This window comes from Colobus angolensis, unplaced genomic scaffold (genome assembly GCF_000951035.1).
Source record: "Colobus angolensis palliatus isolate OR3802 unplaced genomic scaffold, Cang.pa_1.0 Scaffold90, whole genome shotgun sequence".
Classification (NCBI taxonomy): domain Eukaryota; kingdom Metazoa; phylum Chordata; class Mammalia; order Primates; family Cercopithecidae; genus Colobus; species Colobus angolensis.
This window is the reverse complement of record NW_012122932.1, coordinates 1,477,742-1,495,657: the sequence shown is the minus strand read 5'-3', so window position 1 is coordinate 1,495,657 and position 17,916 is coordinate 1,477,742. Positions and strand designations below refer to the sequence as shown.

The 17,916-nt window shown below is 39.7% G+C and overlaps 1 protein-coding gene across 3 annotated transcripts in view; it reads right to left on the bottom strand.

The window, feature by feature from the left end:
- STK32A (serine/threonine kinase 32A) overlaps positions 1-17,916 on the bottom strand; it is a 148,712-nt gene that overhangs the window by 36,042 nt on the left and 94,754 nt on the right. For 2 of the 3 annotated variants that reach the window (XM_011931497.1, XM_011931496.1), the window contains exon 6: positions 7,647-7,684. In XM_011931497.1, coding sequence (XP_011786887.1) covers positions 7,647-7,684 — 38 coding nt within the window. Of the gene's footprint in view, positions 1-1,423; positions 1,555-7,646; positions 7,685-17,916 lie in introns of those variants that run through there. The other variant, XM_011931499.1, reaches the window with a different exon arrangement.

The following is a 17,916-nucleotide window of genomic DNA, read 5'->3' as shown; positions in this document are numbered from 1 at the left end:
TGAGGCAGGAGAATGGCGTGAACTCGGGAGGTGGAGCTTGCAGTGAGCCAAGATCGCGCCACTGCACTCCAGCCTGGGCGACAGAGCGAGACTCCGTCTCAAAAAATAGAAATAAAAATAATCTAATTTACTTTTTTTTTTTTTGAGGTGGAGTCTCACTCTGTTGCCAGACTGGAGTGTCATGGTGTGATCTCGGCTCACTGCAAGCTCCGCCTCCTGGGTTCAAGTGATTCTTCTGCCTCAGCCTCTCGAGTAGCTGGGATTACAGGCGTGCACAATCATGCCCAACTAATTTTTTTATTTTTAGTGGAGACGGGATTTCACCATGTTGGCCAGGGTGTTCTACGATTTCCTGACCTCGTGATCTGCTTGCCTTGGCCTCCGAAAGTGTTGGGATTATAGGCGTGAGCCGCTGCGCCCGGCCAATGAGTTCCATTTTTAAAGGGATTCTATAAAGAGCATTAGACCGGGAGCCGGGAGGCCTGGGTTCTGCCTTGAACTCTGCCTCTAACACATAGTGGACTTTAAGTCCTTTTCCAAGGTGGATCTAAATTTTCCTTTATATAAAAAAAGAAGTGGTAGACTAAATGATCTCTAGGGTCTGTCTCAGCTTTAACACCCAAAGCAATATAGTGTGGGTCTAATACTTGTATTTGGCAGGGAACACACTCTATGAGGTGCTCTAGGGTCCCTGCATTTACAGCTAGAGGGAACAAAAGGGCAGTGCCAAAAGCTCAGGCAGACAAGCCTATTACGTTAGCTGTTGGCATGACAGTCATCTGCTTCAGAGACTCTTGAAGTGTTGGCATTTCCATTTACATGTGTCTGCGGTTTTGATGAGATACAGCTCTAATTGGAGGGCATGTCATCAGATTCTTCCAGGGCCCACAGTCCACACTCCCCATATTAAACTTCACTGTCTGCTCCCTGATAGTGTCCAGCCTAATGCTAAACATAAATCTCACTGCCTTTATCTCCAGGATTTTATTTTGTGCAGAAAGTGTTTTGGCTTTGTTTATGTGACGATATTTCAGTAAAGTAAAGGTAGCACTCATCGAGTTAAAAGGTATTCTTGCCAGAGTGGCACTAATGACTGATTTCAATAACTTACTCTATCATAGCATAGGTTGCCTCCGTTTTTTCTTTTTCTCTTTCTCCCCATAGGTTCTGCTCATAGTGTTGGACCAGTGATTCACAAAGTTTAATACAAATCAGGTGAGTCTGGAGATGGTTGTGAAGCGCCTGTTTCTTGGAGTCAGCCTGCTTGACTTCAAGTCTAGGTTCTACCACTAACTAGCTGTGTCACCTTGAAAACGTCACGTATCCTCTCTGTAAAGGTGGAAAGATAATCATAGTCTTCTCAAGGGGTTATTGGAAATATTAAATGAAATAATGATTACGGGAGACTTAGCACAGCATTTGGCAAGAAGTAAGCGTTTAATTGTTGATATCTGTCATTATCAGAAACTTCAGTGTACTTTTGCAAAATACATGTGCCTGGGCTTTGGTCTCCTGAAACTCCAGTTCAGCGGGACTTGCAGGAGAGCCAGGTATCTGTAGTAAAAACAATAAATTCCACAGGTGATTCAGATGAGCAGCCAGACATGCAGCTATCTACTTTAGTCTGCATAGATTTTCCAAGCTGACTCAGCTACAAGATTATCTATGCTCATGTAGAAGTGGAAGGTAGAGAAGGTTTTAGAGCTAATTGGTTCCTACAATGTAGTACCCAGACCAGAAGTATCAGCATCACCTGGGAATTTGTTAGATATGCAAATTCTTACACCCCGCTCCTCCCTGAGCTCTATTATACTAAATCAGAAACTCTGTGGGTTGGGCGCCAATGTTTAAATAAGCCCTCCAGGTGATTATGAGACCTAATAAAGTTTGAGATTACAGTTTTAAAAGAGGGCCTGGCTTAGCAGAACATCTCAACTCTGGTGAGTACTCATTACATGTCAATTGAAAGAATGTTGAATGTTTTCCTTTTAAGTGTTGTTTACACTTGCATGATTAATTCATTTTTCAAAATGTTGTTGTACAAAGCTTTCTCCTTTAGCCTAGTGAGGTAGGCCCTATTTTATATATGAGTCATTTATGGCTAAGTTCAAAAGACCCAAAAGTTACAGAGCTGGAGTTTAGACCTAGAATTTTGTCTAGGATCCCTTTGTCAGGCTATGAATCTACCAAAAACTTTGTGTGCTGTATCACAAGACCAAAGAACTGAAAACCGAAAACAATTTCTGATTGGCTCAGAGTTCTAGTCCACTTCCAGGATGCCTATTTAAGGACAGGGAGAAATTATTTGAGGGTCAGGTTCCACTGGATCTTCTAGCCTGGTGCTCCTGAGCTAAACAATGAAAGCGGAACTTCACAGAGTGCTGGTCTTAAGCCTCAGTCCCAGGTCCGGCTACAGCCATGCCTTGCTTCTACTTACCATGGTGACCTATCTGCCAGGTTCCCTTCTGTGTTTTGAAAATGAAATTTGACTGCTGGATCACAGGAAAGGGTTCACTCTTCTACTGATTGAAGGACACAAGAATTGCCTTGGGAATAAAGGACTCCTCTGGCTTTTTTCATAAGCCCAGGCCTTGAGTGAACTTTAGAGCAGAGTTTCTCAACCTCAGCACCATTGAAATATTGTTGCTGGTAATTTTTTGTAGTGCAAACTGTCCTGTGCTTTGTGGGATGCATGCTAGCTAGCATCCTGGCCTCTACCCACTAGCTGCTGATATCACCTCCATACCCTGGCTGGAATCCTGATAATCAAAAATGTCTCCAGAAATTACCAAATGTCCCCTGCAGGGAGAAGCAGTAGAGCAAAATCATGGCCAGTTGAGAATCACTACCTTAGTGAAAAGTTTTTTCAGGTTCAAGCCTCAGAACTTCCTAATTTACCATCCTAGGAGAGAGTTTCTGCCTTTTCTTTTTGCCTCTATTGCTTAGGAGAGAGGATCATATAAAAAAATCTGAATTCATCTTATGATGCCATTGAATTCAGTCATCATTGTTGTCATCATTTACACTCTTACTGCTCCTGTGCACAGCCTAAGGATCTCTGTCATCAACACGGTACTCTTGGGCACCATAACCACTTGGTTGGCACTGCTCCCAACTTTTAAGTCTCTCCTGCTTGCAGGTGTTTAGAATATGTGCCCCACATTTTTCTGAGATGCTTGTTGAAAATGCATATCCCTAGGTACTACCTAGGGAGTGATTATCTGGGGATAAGTTACTGTATTCTATACTGTATGTTGTTTTAAAAGGACACTGTCCACTTTATCTTTTGGCATATGTTGAGACTCTGCAATGAAAAGGCTGTTAAGATGGCAGCCTCGGTTTTTTCTCACCTCCTACACCAAGTTTTTGCCTCTATTCCTTGTAACAGTATGGTATTAAGAAACCTAAGTGACAGATGATGACATAATTGTCATTTTCTCTGATATGTCAAGCAGATATTACTGTTCCTCTAATTGTAGAATTTCCTGAATAAGAAAAATACAAGAATTTTAGACACTATGGAGTTGACAGAATTGGATGGGGTACTTAAATTGGTAGGAAATGAAAATACACATTAGGATAGTGGGTCGGAAGTCACACAAGACCTAATGCCATCTTGCTCTGAACTAGTAAATGGGACATTTAGGGAGAACAGTACAGATGTGCTCTAAGTTAAAAACATTTTTTTAAGGCAAATTCTGATGTACCAGAAATATTTATTCACACAGAGGATTTCCCATTTTACAACTGGCTCCTTTAAATGTCAATATTTTCAGATGAATATAAAGAATATGAATCAGTAAGAATACAAGTTTCTGCCTGTTACTGAATCGTGTTGCATTAAAATGTAAGCAACATGGTATGATACACAGCTCACTTGTAGGGATGGGCATAGGAGGCACCAGAGAGACAGGTGGTTACCCTTCACAGTGGCTACAATTTCCACACAAGAGGCCCATGTGACAGCCCATCAGGGATGAAATATTGTAAATGGAGATAGAGAAGGCAGATGAGGTCTTGAAATATGAGTTCCACATGAAAAGTCACACCAGCAGACACTCTAAAAAGCAGGCATTGATTTGTGGTTCAGCTGATTCTCACAAGATCAGCTGTACATAATGAGCTGGGGGGAGGTGAACAACAGGAATTTATTCATCGAAAAGCAGTTAGTTATGTTCCTTGAGTAATGTCTGAGAGTCCTACTTTTTCAGAATCTGAACAAACAGAAAGTAAATAACTTCAAAAAAATTATTATCTCCAGAAAGAGATCCCCAAGACAATGTTTACAAAAGGGCTCTCGGTCTTTATTGTTTGCTCACTTCTGTACCATTCATACACAATCCTTCCCAAAGCAATTGATTTTCAAATTGAGTTAGGGTAGGAATATAATACAGAAAAGACTCTTCTTAATTCACGGATCAAATTTTAAAAAACCTTGAGAATGAAGGCAGTCATTGTAAATAAGACACCAGATAACAGGGGCAGACTGAGACTCTCTCTCCGACACACTGGAATGATGGCTTGTATCCTGTAAGCAACAGAGCCCCAGCTCCACAAAGACTAACATGTCATGACTGCGCCCTTGCCCCCTGCACACATGAAAGACAGCAAATGGACACAGAAAGTGTAGTTACCTGAGGATGAAGGGATAAACAAAATGGTTTAAACACAAGATCTAACAAGTAGACAAGCAGAATATTTGGTATATCACTTCTGAAATCAAAATAATTATTTGGGAAAGACAGCTTTTACAGATTCTATCTGGTAGAGATTTGGTACATATTAGATATGTGTCAGCATAGACAAAGTCACATAAAACAAGATGAAGCATTCCCAGCTTCCTTTCCAAGAAAAGAAAGCCATGACTACCTCATACGAATTGTACTAATCATCACATCAAGTACTTTACACGTATTAGGTCAGTCTTTACAACAACCGTAAGATGTAAGTGTTCTTTTGATCCCTGAAAAAACTAAGACAAAGTTTAGGCAACTTGTCAAACTTCTCAGGACTAGTCAGTGAGTGAGACGGCCGGGCGCAGTGGCTCACATCTGTAATCCCAGCACTTTGGGAGGCTGAGGCAGGCAGATCACGAGGTGAAGAGATCGAGACCATCCTGGCTAACACGGTGAAACCCTGTCTCTAATAAAAATACAATAAATTGGCCGGGTGTGGTGGCGGGCACCTGTAGTCCCTGTTACTTGGGAGGCTGAGGCAGGAGAATGGCATCAACCCGGCAGGTGGAGCTTGCAGTGAGCACAGATCACGCCACTGCACTCCAGCCTGGGTGACAGAGCGAGGCTCCATCTCAAAAAAAAAAAAGTAGATGAGTGAAGTGTGTTTTGAATGAAGGCAATCTGACTCCAGAATTCACATTCTTAGCTACACTGTTACACAATTAATCTTTCATAAGGGTAGTCTCTAAGGGTGGTTAAACTTGAAGATTAATTGATTTCTTCAGGTTTTTCTTCATCTGCGATGACCAAGTCGCCAAGAAAATGAGGAGGAAGAAGTTGACTGAAGGAGAACAGGATGTCTTAATGATAGAAATAAGATGAAGCCATGGATGAGACCTGGGATGAAAACACTGTTCTCTGAATGGAGGATAAAGCTTGGAAAGTGTTGGATTGATAGGACCTATATGCCTCCATTCAGGGCCTCTATAAATGGTGGAACAGCAGAAATCATGCACAAAGGCACCCAGCTGAGGGAGCAAGTGAGGACTAAATCCTAACTTGGGTTCTTCTTGGTAGGCCATATGCTGTTAGGAAGCTGTGGCGGGCAGAGGGAGCACTTTTCCCTAAGTTCCACAAAGGTGGCCTCTATAGGCTAGAAAAGAAGCTAGTGGTAATGGTTTCTTCCCCCCAACAAGAGACAGGGTCTCTCTGTGCTGCCCAGGCTGGATTCAAACTCCTGGGCTCAAGGGATCTTCCTGCCTCAGCCTCCCAAGTAGCTGATAGTACAGGTGCCTGCCACTATACCTAGCTCTGAATAGCTGGTATTTTAAAGAAAGTCACCTTCATGCTAAATCTCACCATTGCTTACATTTCTGAGAATCAGAGACTCTGTTTTCAAATGTCAGAAGCAGTAAAGGTAAGGCATCGGAAGAAAGTGGAAAAAATCTTTTTGGACAGTCCATAAATAAGTAATGACACTGAGCTTTGAAATTAGAAGTCATATACCAGTGTTTCTTAGCCCCCTGAGCACAAGTGGGATCAGGCAAATCAGGCTCAAAACTAGGTAAATAAATAATAAGAAATAGATGGTACTTGGAGTTTCAGTTTCACTTGCAAATCCTTTTTGTAAAAATTGAATAAGAAGCTTTTAAGATTTAGGACTCTCCTCATCTAGCAGCCTTCTAAAGACATAACAAAGAGCTTATTGACACTTAACATTTATAACATACAGTCTGTGTGCCCTACAGATCTTCCCTGATGTTCTAATAAATCCAAATATACACAAAAATCAATATTAGGAAGAAATTATACACATTTAATCACTGCGGGCAAAAGGTTATTCTAGAGGGTATAATCAGTAGTTCTTGAAATTCAGCATTCACTTATCACCATCTTGATTATTGCCATATCCCTATATCACAAATCTGGATAACACATATACTTTTATGTTTTTCTTTAACTGGCTTTTGGCAAACTGAAATTTTTAATGAGAAAACTTGATATCTCTTCTGATATACATTGGTACATATTAGTTATGTGCTGGAATAGACAAAACCACATAAAACAAGATGAAGTAGTTCCAGCTTCCTCTCCAAGGGGAGAAAGCCATGACCACCTCAGAAAAATTGTACCAATATTAGACTTTTAATGAGTGATTTCTTCATGACAGTCACTGCAAGTCTTTACAATGACCCTAAGATGTAAGTATTCTTCTGTGATATCAAAGTAAACGTAAAAACCAATTTGCAAATGTAAAACCAATTTGCCTTTTATAAGAAGGAATGCAGAAAAGTAGATGCAATTGTTCTCACTCATAGGTGGGAACTGAACAATGAGAACACTTGGACACAAGAAGGGGAACATCTTATACCTGGGCCTGTCGTGGAGTGGGGCAGCAGGGAGGGATAGCATTAGGAGATATATGTTATGTAAATGATGAGTTAATGAGTGCAGCACACCAACATGGTACATGTATACATATGTAACAAACCTGCATGTTGTGCACAATACCCTAGAACTTAAAGTATAATAATAATTTTTTAAAAAGTAGATGCAATGAGAACAAAATAATGTCATGAATGTCTAGATAGATGCTATTGCTGGCCAGATGCTCTCAGCTTGAGGCCTTCTGTATCATTATAAAAAAAATAGGTGATTGTGTGTTATATTAAGGTCAAAAAACACTAAAAAATTGTGATGGTTTTCTTGAAGAAATATAGTAGTGGAAGAAAATGGAGGAGAATAGGATTTTCTCATTAGGTAAATTCAATGTGATTTAAGGGCGTATTGTTGTACTATAACCTGCCATAAGTAATAAAGTTTCCCCATATTGTCTATGAGGAGTGTGCACGTAGAGCTCAACTGAATAGAGCAAAATACCTTTTTCATGTGTAATACCCCTCTGCTGGGAATAACCAACTTTTCTACATGCATGTCATGTACTTGATTAGAAACAAATCACTCACTTACCATGTTCATCAAGTAAAATATTGTCAGGCTTCATATCCCTAGAGGAGTAAAAAGAAAAAAGAAAGTTGCTCATAATAAAACAAACAGAACTAAGGGTTAGGGGCAAGAAAATGCTCAAGAAAGCCAACTAGAGTTGAAACAATGTACTAGCCTATCAATACTCATCTTCTCATTCAATTCTCACAGTAAATTTATGAAACAGAAAATACCCAATTTCTAAATCAGAAAACTGAAGCTTAACCCAAGGTCACGGAGCTAGTAAATGGAAGAACTGGGCTCTGAACCAAGGCCTCTGTCATTCAAAAACTCAGACTCTAAACTTCCTATAGCATATTGTATCTAAGCATGTAGATATTGGTCCATCGGATCATATAAAGCATTTACAGTGCCATAAAGTAACATTAGTAGTATTAAGCATCATTTTCTTATGTAACTCTAGAATTACACAGATGATGTGAACTTAAAAACTATAAATGGGAAAAACATGATTGATAATGTAGTTATGCAACCACCCCCTGTCTCCCTTTGCCTCCTCACATCCATACCTGCTGTTGCTTTGCCTGAATTAGAGTCCTCTCACTGAGTGCACTCAGACAACACAGATTCACCCTTAACCTCACAGCTCAGATGCCACTTCCTGCCGGAAGCCTTTCTGATCTTTCAATTCTGCGTCAAATTCCCCCTGACCCCATATATTCTGACCACACAGGATACTTCTTCCACCATAACATTTATCACACTTTATCATACACTTGGTTCTGTTTATTGATAATGGGACTTGTTACTCATTAATATTTTTAAGTAAAGAGTAAGCTGACAGACTTGGTCTGTCAAAGATTAAGGTATTATTATTCTAGCAGCATGAAAGCCATTTGACTAGGCTGAAAATGTGTTCCCAAAACCAGTTTCAGAATTTCTTCCCTAATGGATTCTATGAATTTAGGCTGAAGGGCTTTAATGGTACGTTAGGGAAAGGCAGTAAAAATCTGAGAGTGGAAAAGTGAGGGCTATTATAAAGTACAACGTGATTCTTTGATTCAGGAGTGCTCCTTGCTATAATATTCACCAAGGCTTTGCAAACTCTATCGTTCTATCCTCCAAGTATTAACCATCAGACTACTCCCTTCATTGGAAGAAGGTGGGTTTTGTGCTCTCCTATGGATTTTTTTTTTACTTTGCTATTTTTTCAGTCATTTTAATATAAAAATTGTGTGTTTAAAGTGGCCAACATGATACTTTGATGTAGCAAATTTCCAGTATATAATACAATGTTACTAACTATAGTTATCTTGCTGTACATCAGTGTGTAAAAAACTGGTCCAAATCTTTCACTAAGCACCCTAGGAATAATAATTAAGTAACTATAGGTCTTATAACATCCTAAAAAAATATTTTGGCCAGGCAGAGTGGTGTGTACCTATAGTCCCAGCCACTCAGGAGGTGGAGGAGGGAGTATCACCTGAGCCCAGGAGTTTGAGGCGCATTGCACTATGATTGTGCCCTGAATAGCCACTGCACTCCAGCCTGGGCAACAAAGCAAAATCCTGACTCAAAAAATTTTTCTAATCTCTGCAAGTTTTCCAAGTGGACCATGATGTCAGGGATGGTTTCTTGATTAATATCATATTCTATCCCAGAGCCTCATGGTCAGTAAATGAAGAACTTAATGACACCCAGAGAAATTCCAGTGCACTCAAGAAGGCTGATCCTAACAGTATATACAGAGCACTGTGACACTGTGGCACACCATCAAATACTCTCTGTAGCATAAAGCTAGAGATAAACCAGGTGTTTGGCTCTTTCTACCTTTTCAGATCTGAATCCAGTGAGCATCAGGTAATGTTTGCCAGGTGAGAAAGAGGCCCAGAGGAGCCCTACCAAGGATGGATGAGAGTTGAGTGAGACAAGATCAGTATAAAATTTCTTGGCCTGAATTTATGAGGACTTACTGGGAGAAATTAATTGCTGTGGATTTGACATTTTATGAGCTTTCTGTTAAATCCCTGAGCACCATTTTTCTTATTTATTGAATCCATACATCACTGTGCTAACTACTTTTCCCAGAAACTACTTTGAAACTTAATAACATGGAGATCAGAGAGGGAACAATTAGTTTAATGAGATACTTCTCAATTAAATCTTGTATTCATTTATTCATCAGATATTTACCTACTTTGGTAGGTCACTGTAGTAAGATACAGAAAACCTAAAGATAAATGAGACATAGTTCCCTCGGGATGGAAAGGATGAGAAAGCTTCATAAAGAACAATGATATAGAATGGGAAAGGGGTATTTTTACCACAAATTCAGAGAAAGAATATAAGAAAAATTTAAGAAAAATGTATAAGAGAAAGTGGATTTGTAAACGTAAAAATAAATTACCTAAGCTTAGATTCTAACTATATAGTTTCTCCAAAGCATAACAGGGTAACATCTAATTCACTGCAGGGTAAATTGCAGTATGGAAGGTTGTTTATTCATATACCAGGAGAGAGCAAATGAAAAGAAACTTAGTGTGCTCTATTAAAATTCCTACTAGAGCAAGTTGAGATTTTCTAGTTCTAAATTTTAGCACCACTTCTTTACCTTTTCAGTCTTCTCAAGCAAAAATAAATATGAAATAACTTACAATATATTTCTTTCATTGAAAGTAGTCTATAATATATTTTAACTTAGTGGATAATAAGCCTGGATATGCTTCAAAATCAACTGGGGAGATTTGAACAGTGTGGATTCTCTTGTCAGGGGCATTCAGACCAGAGTAACTCCATCTTGAATAGGTGAGATAGGAATTTAGTGATCAGCAGGACTGGTTTTGTAAGGTACAGGTCACAAAGACCCTGCTGATAGAAATAAGATGTGATAAAGAAGCTGGCCAAAATCAAGATGGTGACAAAAGTGATCTCTGGTCATCCTCACTGCTCATTATACACTAATTATAATACATAAGCATGCTAAAAGACACTCTCACCAGCACCACGACAAATGCCTTGGTAATGTCTGGACACTACCTATATGGTCTAAAATGGGGAGGAACCCTCAGTACTGGGAATTCCCCAAAGTCTTAACTCATTTCAGCATTAACTCAAAAGTCCACAGTAAAATGTCTCATCTAAGATAAAGCAAGTCCCTTTTGCCTATGAGCCTGTAAAATCAAAAACAAGTTAGTTACTTCTTAGATACAATGGGGTTACAGGCCTTGGGTAAATACACTCATTCCAAATAAGAGGAATTGGCCAAAACAAAGGGGCTACAGGTCTCATGCAAGTCTGAAATCCAGCAGGGCTGTATAATCTTAAAACTCCAAAATAATCTTCTTTGACTCCATGTCTTACATCCAGGTCACACTGATATAAGATGTGGGCTCCCACAACCTTGGGCAGCTCCACCTCTGTGGCTTTCCAGGGTATAGCCCCCTTCCTGACTGCTTTCACTGGCTGGCTTTAGATGTCTACAGCTTTTCCACGCACATGGTGGAAACTGTTGGTGGATCTACCATTCTGGGGTCTGGAGGACAGTGGCCTTCTTCTCACAGCTCCACCAGGCAGTGTCCCATTGGGGACTCTGTGTGTGGGTTCCCACCCTACATTTCCTTTCCACGCTGCCCTAGCAGAGGTTCTCCATAAGGGCTCTGCCCATGTAGCACACCTCTGCCTGGACATCCAGGCATTTTCATACATCCTCTGAAATCCAGGCAGAGGTTCCCAAACCTCAGTTCTTAACTTCTGTGCATCCACAGGCCCAACACCATGTGTAAGCCACTAAGGCTTGGGGCTTGCACTCTCTGAAGCAATGGTCTGAACTGTATGTTGGCCCCTTTAGAAACAGCTGGGATGCAGGGCAGCAAGTCCTGAGACTACATAAAGTAGCAAGGCCCTGGGCCCAGCCCATGAAGCCAGTTTTCCTCCCAGGACTCAGGGCTTTGTGATAGGAGGGGCTACCTCTGACATGCCCTGGAGACATTTTCCCCATTGTTTTGGCAATTAACATTTTGCTCCTCATTACTGATGCAAATTTCTGCAGCCAGTTTGAATTTCTTCTCAGAAAATAGGTTTCTCTTTTCTATTCCATCATCATGCTACAAATTTTCTGAACTTTTATTCTCTGCTTTTCTTTTAAACCTAAGTTCTAATTCCAAACCATATCTTTATGAATGAATAAAACTAAATGCTTTTAAGAGAACCCAAGTCACCTCTTGAAAGTTTTGCTGTTTAGAAATTTCTTCCACCAGATACCCTAAATAATCTCTCTCAAGTTCAAAGTTACACAGATCTCTACGGCAGGGAAAAAAATGTCACCAGTCTCTTTGCTAAAGCATAACAAGAATCACTTTTGCTCTAGTTCCCAGTAAGTTCCTCATCTCCACACGAGGCCACCTCAGCCTGGACTTTTTCATTCATATCACTATCAGCATTTTGGTCAAAGCCATTCAACAAGTCTCTAGGAAGTTCCACACTTTCCCACATTTTCCTATCTCCTTCTGAGCCCTCCAAACTGTTCCAACCCCTGCCTGTTACCCAGTTCCAAAGTCACTTCCACATTTTTGGGTATCTTTACAGCAGTGCCCCACTCCTCATACCAACTGACTTTATTAGTCTATTCTCACACTGCTACTAAAGACATACTCAAGACTGGGTAATTTATAATGAAAAAGAGGTTTAATGGACTCACAGTTCCACATGACTGGGGAGCCCTCACCATCATGGCAGAAGGTGACGGAGGAGCAAAGGCACTTCTTACGTGGTGGCAGGCAAGAGACCATGTGCAGCGGAATTGCCCATTATAAAACCATCATATCTCATGACACTCACCCACTGTCACAAGAACAGCATTGGAAAAACCTACCCCCATGACTCAATTAACTCCAACTGCATTCTTCCTATGACAAATGGAGATTATGGGAGCTACAATTCAAGATGAGATTTGGATGGGGACACAGCCAAAACATCAATATCACAAGCAGATAGCTAATGATGAATTCCCTCTTGTTATTTATCATTCTTGGTGACTTAGTGTCTACACGAATGCTCCATCCAACACCCTGGCCTCTCGGTTCCTTGACTTGCCTCCAATAATCTTTTCATCCACCCTATACCAATAGTTTCCTTATTCTCACTTCCTTAATCATTCCTTTGTCATAACTACAGCCTAGCCCCTGACCAGCATTTATCCAATACAATTTCCAAACTGGCATATCTGTCACACTAAGACCACCAATTATTGACCTTGTCACTTTTTCTTTATACATCAAAACTCTCATATCCTCAATTCCTGCCCATAGTTCACTTTTAACGTTCTTTGTAAGAATGCTTCATTCTCTCAACCCCCAGTCCCTACTAGCATGTAAATTCTAAGTGAAATGACTTCTTTTCTGTATTGTTCAATGCAGCAGCTCCTGGACTCATAAAGGTACCCAAGAATAAAGTAGGTGCTCAAGTAACTATTTGTCATAAAAATGAACGAATCCTGGCTCCCTGGTTTCTCAAATTCTTGGAATATTAAGCCCTGCATGTCTATTTTCCCCTAAGAAGAGAAGAGAAAACAAAACAAAACAACATATCCCCACCCCAGAAACAACCCAAACAAACCCTGTGTGCCAGATGCACCATATTTATCATTGGCCAACTAAGAAACTTGACTTTCTAGTAAGTGTATGTATATGTATTAGAGTAAGAGTAATAAATAAGAAGTGATTTATGCCTGTTATGAGCCTATGATTTCAGAGGGACTACGGAATTTTGGTAGTGATAAAGGGAAATTTTAAGACACACACTTTGGAAATTTTTCATTGCATCTTGGTTTGATAAAACAAAAAGAGCCATGTCCTGCTGAACCAGCTGATTCCAGCTGTGAGAACTATAAATAGTGGAGTGGAAATACAATGCTCCTTGTGGCAGGATCCAAAGAAGAATTGATATATCTGCTATTCTCACTTGAATGACTTTACAAGACATTAGCGGAGTTAACAGGCTAATTACATCCCTTCATTGAGTCTCCCCTGGAGTCAAGTTGCTCACCCTGCAATCCTATACCAGATACATGTACATGAAAATAGCAAACAAGGAAATTGGCATATCCAAGCCAAAATCAACTCCTTCAGTGTCCCATGGCCTTCTGATGGTCCATAGTTTGTATTTAATTCTTTGCCACATAACAGTCTCTTAGATTGGGCCAATGCCAAGTTCTGGAGAGGGGAAAAATACTATACGTATAATTCTGTAACATATTATTTAGGGTGTCACACATGGGCTATTGGTCTCAGAAAACAGACCTATGTTAAGAGGGAGTGAGGGAAAATTATAAGGAAAAACAGTTTGGAACAGGGGCAGAAGTGAAAAGCTGTCAGGGTTAGATGATTAAAGACTACTAGGTATCATCCTCCTAAGATTGTACCTCACAATCTTTGGTTGTAATCCCAGTCACTCATTATGTAATCTTGGACAAACGATCTAAACTCTCTAGAGCTTAGCATACTAAAGTTTACTCAAGTATAGTGGGCATATATAGTATTCCATGTAAGTATATATACTTACAAATAGCCAGAGGTGATAGACAAAATATTTAACAACTAGAACAGCACGGTCATCAGTTCATCAGAAGGGATGGTGATGGACCCCAGGAGCAGTGCCCTGAAGGACCTCTCCTGGGCCAGGAGTTAGCACTTTAGTTGCTGGGTTAAGGGAGGAAGGGGGTGGGGGATGAGGGAGTGGGGGATGAGGGGGAGATTGGAAAAGGGACTGGAGTAGCAGGAAAACTCAGGCATGAACACTTCATCAGCCAATACACTGAAATACAACTGATATGGCCAGAACAGTGTATGCAGATTAAACATGAGCCCTGTATAGGCTATACTGCGTATAGTGTATGAGTGTGTATGTGTATATATGTGTACATATACACACGTCACATATATATGCTTTAGGTTGCACGAGTATATTAGTATAGTACTTAGTAATGTTGGAATAGTCTCAAACAGAAATGCTGCTATCCAACCCCAGGGATTTCTAGGTTGATTTGGGAAGCAGTAGAGAGTAGAGGTTTAAGAGTATGAATTCTGTAAGTCAAATGGCTGAGGTTCAAATCTCAACTGTGCAGCTTACTAATGGTCATTTTGGTTGCCTTTCTAATATGCATTCTTCATTCTCTTAATCATTTCAATTTTCAATTGGGTATTTTTACTTCTCTGTAACACACACATTCATGCACACATGCACACATGCACATGCGTGCACATGCACACACACACACACACACACACTGTATTTTGTGTGCTTTGGGAAACCTACTCCACCCTGACTGTAGGGAAGGATTATGTGAGTCAGGCCTAAGTAAGAGTTATCCCATCCCACAGGCCTTGTTATTGGTTCAGGGATGGGCTGATGACCCAATTTAAGCCACTGAGTATCAGAAAGAGTTACGCTGTGGGCTTCTGAGGAAAAAACTTCCTTGCTGTCCTGGGGAAAGTTTTGAGAAGGAGTATGATTCTTTAGATTTAAAGAATTTAGCATGCAGCCCTGGGCAGCAGGCAGCTTTCTTGCAATCACATGGAGGAACAAGCTGAGGATGAAGTGACCACATGGAAAGGAGAGAAGAGAATGAAAAAAACCAGTTAGTTGGTGATACTCTTGAGTTGTTCAATCAAGATACCTTCCAAGTCCAGCACACATCTGGATTTTCTGATTTTATAAGATAATAAATCTCTTTATTGTTTAAACTATTATGAGGTTTTTCTGTTGAGACCAAAACCATGTCAGTAATAAAACTTTCTGAGACTCAGCCTTCCACATCTGTAACTGAGGACAATAATCATATCTACTTTATAGAGTTGTAATGATTTAGTTAAATGGCACATGTAAAACTCGTAGTATAGTATTTCCCCCTTATCTGCAGTTTTACTTTGTTACCCACAGCCAACTGTGGTCCAAAAATAGGTAAGTACAGCACAATCAGATGCTTTGAGAGAGGGACTGCATTCACACACTTTTACTCCAGCGTATTGTTATAATCGTTCTATTATTAGTTATTGTTAATCTCTTACTCTATGAATCAAACTTCATCACAGGTATGTACAAAAGGGGAAAAACATAGTATATATGGGTTTGGAAATATCTGCAGTTTCAGGCATCCACTGGGGGTCTTGAATGTTTCCCTCATGCATCAAGGGGGACTACTGTGTAGTATCTGGCACACAGTAATTGTTCAACTAACTTCCAGAAAACATTGAACAAATAATTAGGAAGTGTCCAGTGTAAGAAGAGCTAGATAGTGAGAAACTGATAAGCTGAGGATGTTAAATGATGAATCGATGTTTTCAATTATCGAACCATTGTGACAGCATCATGATGACAGATTTCATTTATTGCAATATTTGAGAAACCAGACTAAGCCCTTTTTATACTTAATCCACACTATCCTCAAACAACCTTATGAACCACATACAATTATTATCCCTATTTCATAGATGGGATCACAGTGGTACACAAATGTGATGTTAGTATTTCACTGGTACTCACTACTATGGAAAAATTCAAGACTCCATGTTTATCTGATACCAGGGTTAATAAAAAACATTTAAAAATGGCACAAACACAAATCAGAATGGGACATGGACCAGTAAGAATGGCCGCTGTCCATAAATTACCAGTACAACAGTACTAGTGGGTGGTTACTGAGCGGAAGCCCTGCCTGACTGCACACTTAGTAAAACTCCAACAGGCAGCAACAGAGCCATAAGGCTATTTGTGAACCAACAGAAGAACTTTCTAATGATTACGCATGTCTGAAAATGAACTACTTTATGTGGTAGTGACTATCCCATCCCTGAGGTATGATGATTCCTTGTTAGGGAGACTGCAGAAGAAATTCTGCCTTTAGATGAAGGTAGGGCTTGTCAACCTCCAAATTACTCCTCACTTCTAATTTCCTATGGCTTTGTAATGGCCCATAGTTGTTTCACAATTATCTGGAAAATCGCAGTGTGGCTTCCATTTATTAAGCACTCCTGATTTTGCAGGCATTATCGTAGGAGCTGCTCATATTTTTCCTGCTTTCTTATATGTAATGTTATTGTACCTATTTAACAAAATTTAGAGAAATTCAGTTTATTCATTTGCCTAAAGTCATACAGCTCACAAATTGATCCCTGATGTGACTATTTCAAAGCCTCTTAATCTCGCTAACATACCACACTCTGCTTTTTAGTGAGATTATTATTCTTGCTTAATGTTTGCATTGTAAAGAATGTATAACGATTAGGGTGATGATGTATCCTGGAGTATTAGAAGAAACAGTAAGTTTTTCCCACAGCTTATTGCAAAGAAGATAACTCAAAGCAAATGGGTATAATAAATTAATATAAATGGGTAGCTAGAATGTATTGAATGTTTTTATGTAAAACTGTATATTCATTAGAATATATCCTCACCACAGCCTGTGAAGTATGTATAGCTATCTTCATTTTATGGATAAAACAAATGAGGTTGAGAGATGCTGAGTGTCTTGCCCAAGTAGCCCGTCTTGTAACTGGCAGAGCCACTACGTAATTCAAATGCTGCTGTTCATTGCTGGTGATAAACACCATGCAAAGAGCCTCACTGTCAACATGTGAATATTACAGTGGAAAACTGCATAACAAGGTTTGAGCAAATGAAATATCCTCATATCATGTCTTAAAAGGATATAAAACTGTATGCATTATATATATCTATACCATTGTATAGATGCTCCCCAACTTACAATGGGTTATGCCCTGATAAACCCATTGTAAGCTGAAAATATTGTTAAGTCAAAAATGTGTCTACTTTGCCTAACCTACCAAATATCATAGCTCTAAGAGAACTAAAACCATAGTTTTATACTTCAAAGCTCTTTTCAGAGCTCTGTGTCCAACATGCATAATTGATCAATATTACGTGTTAAATAACTAAACCTGAAAGAATAAAGCTTAAGCTTTATATTACAATGTATTCTGGGCAAAGCGAAATTGAACTGGGACCAAATCACAGGTTGCATATTAACGAAACCCTTAACCTTATAGAAATTATTAAAAGCTCTGCCAGTCTAGTTAAATGTTAACCTGTACACAAGCAGTTCTCTTTGCCTTTTCACATGGGTTTTCACAAATGGGTGGCTTTGTGTGAGAAACACAATTGCAAAGCCCTTTTGAAACTGCTTGATGCATACAACACAAAGAAGGCAGATTCTCCTGCTTTCATAATGTGTAATTCATGCTCATTCATTATTCGGTAGCTCGGGAGCAGGTGCTGAATA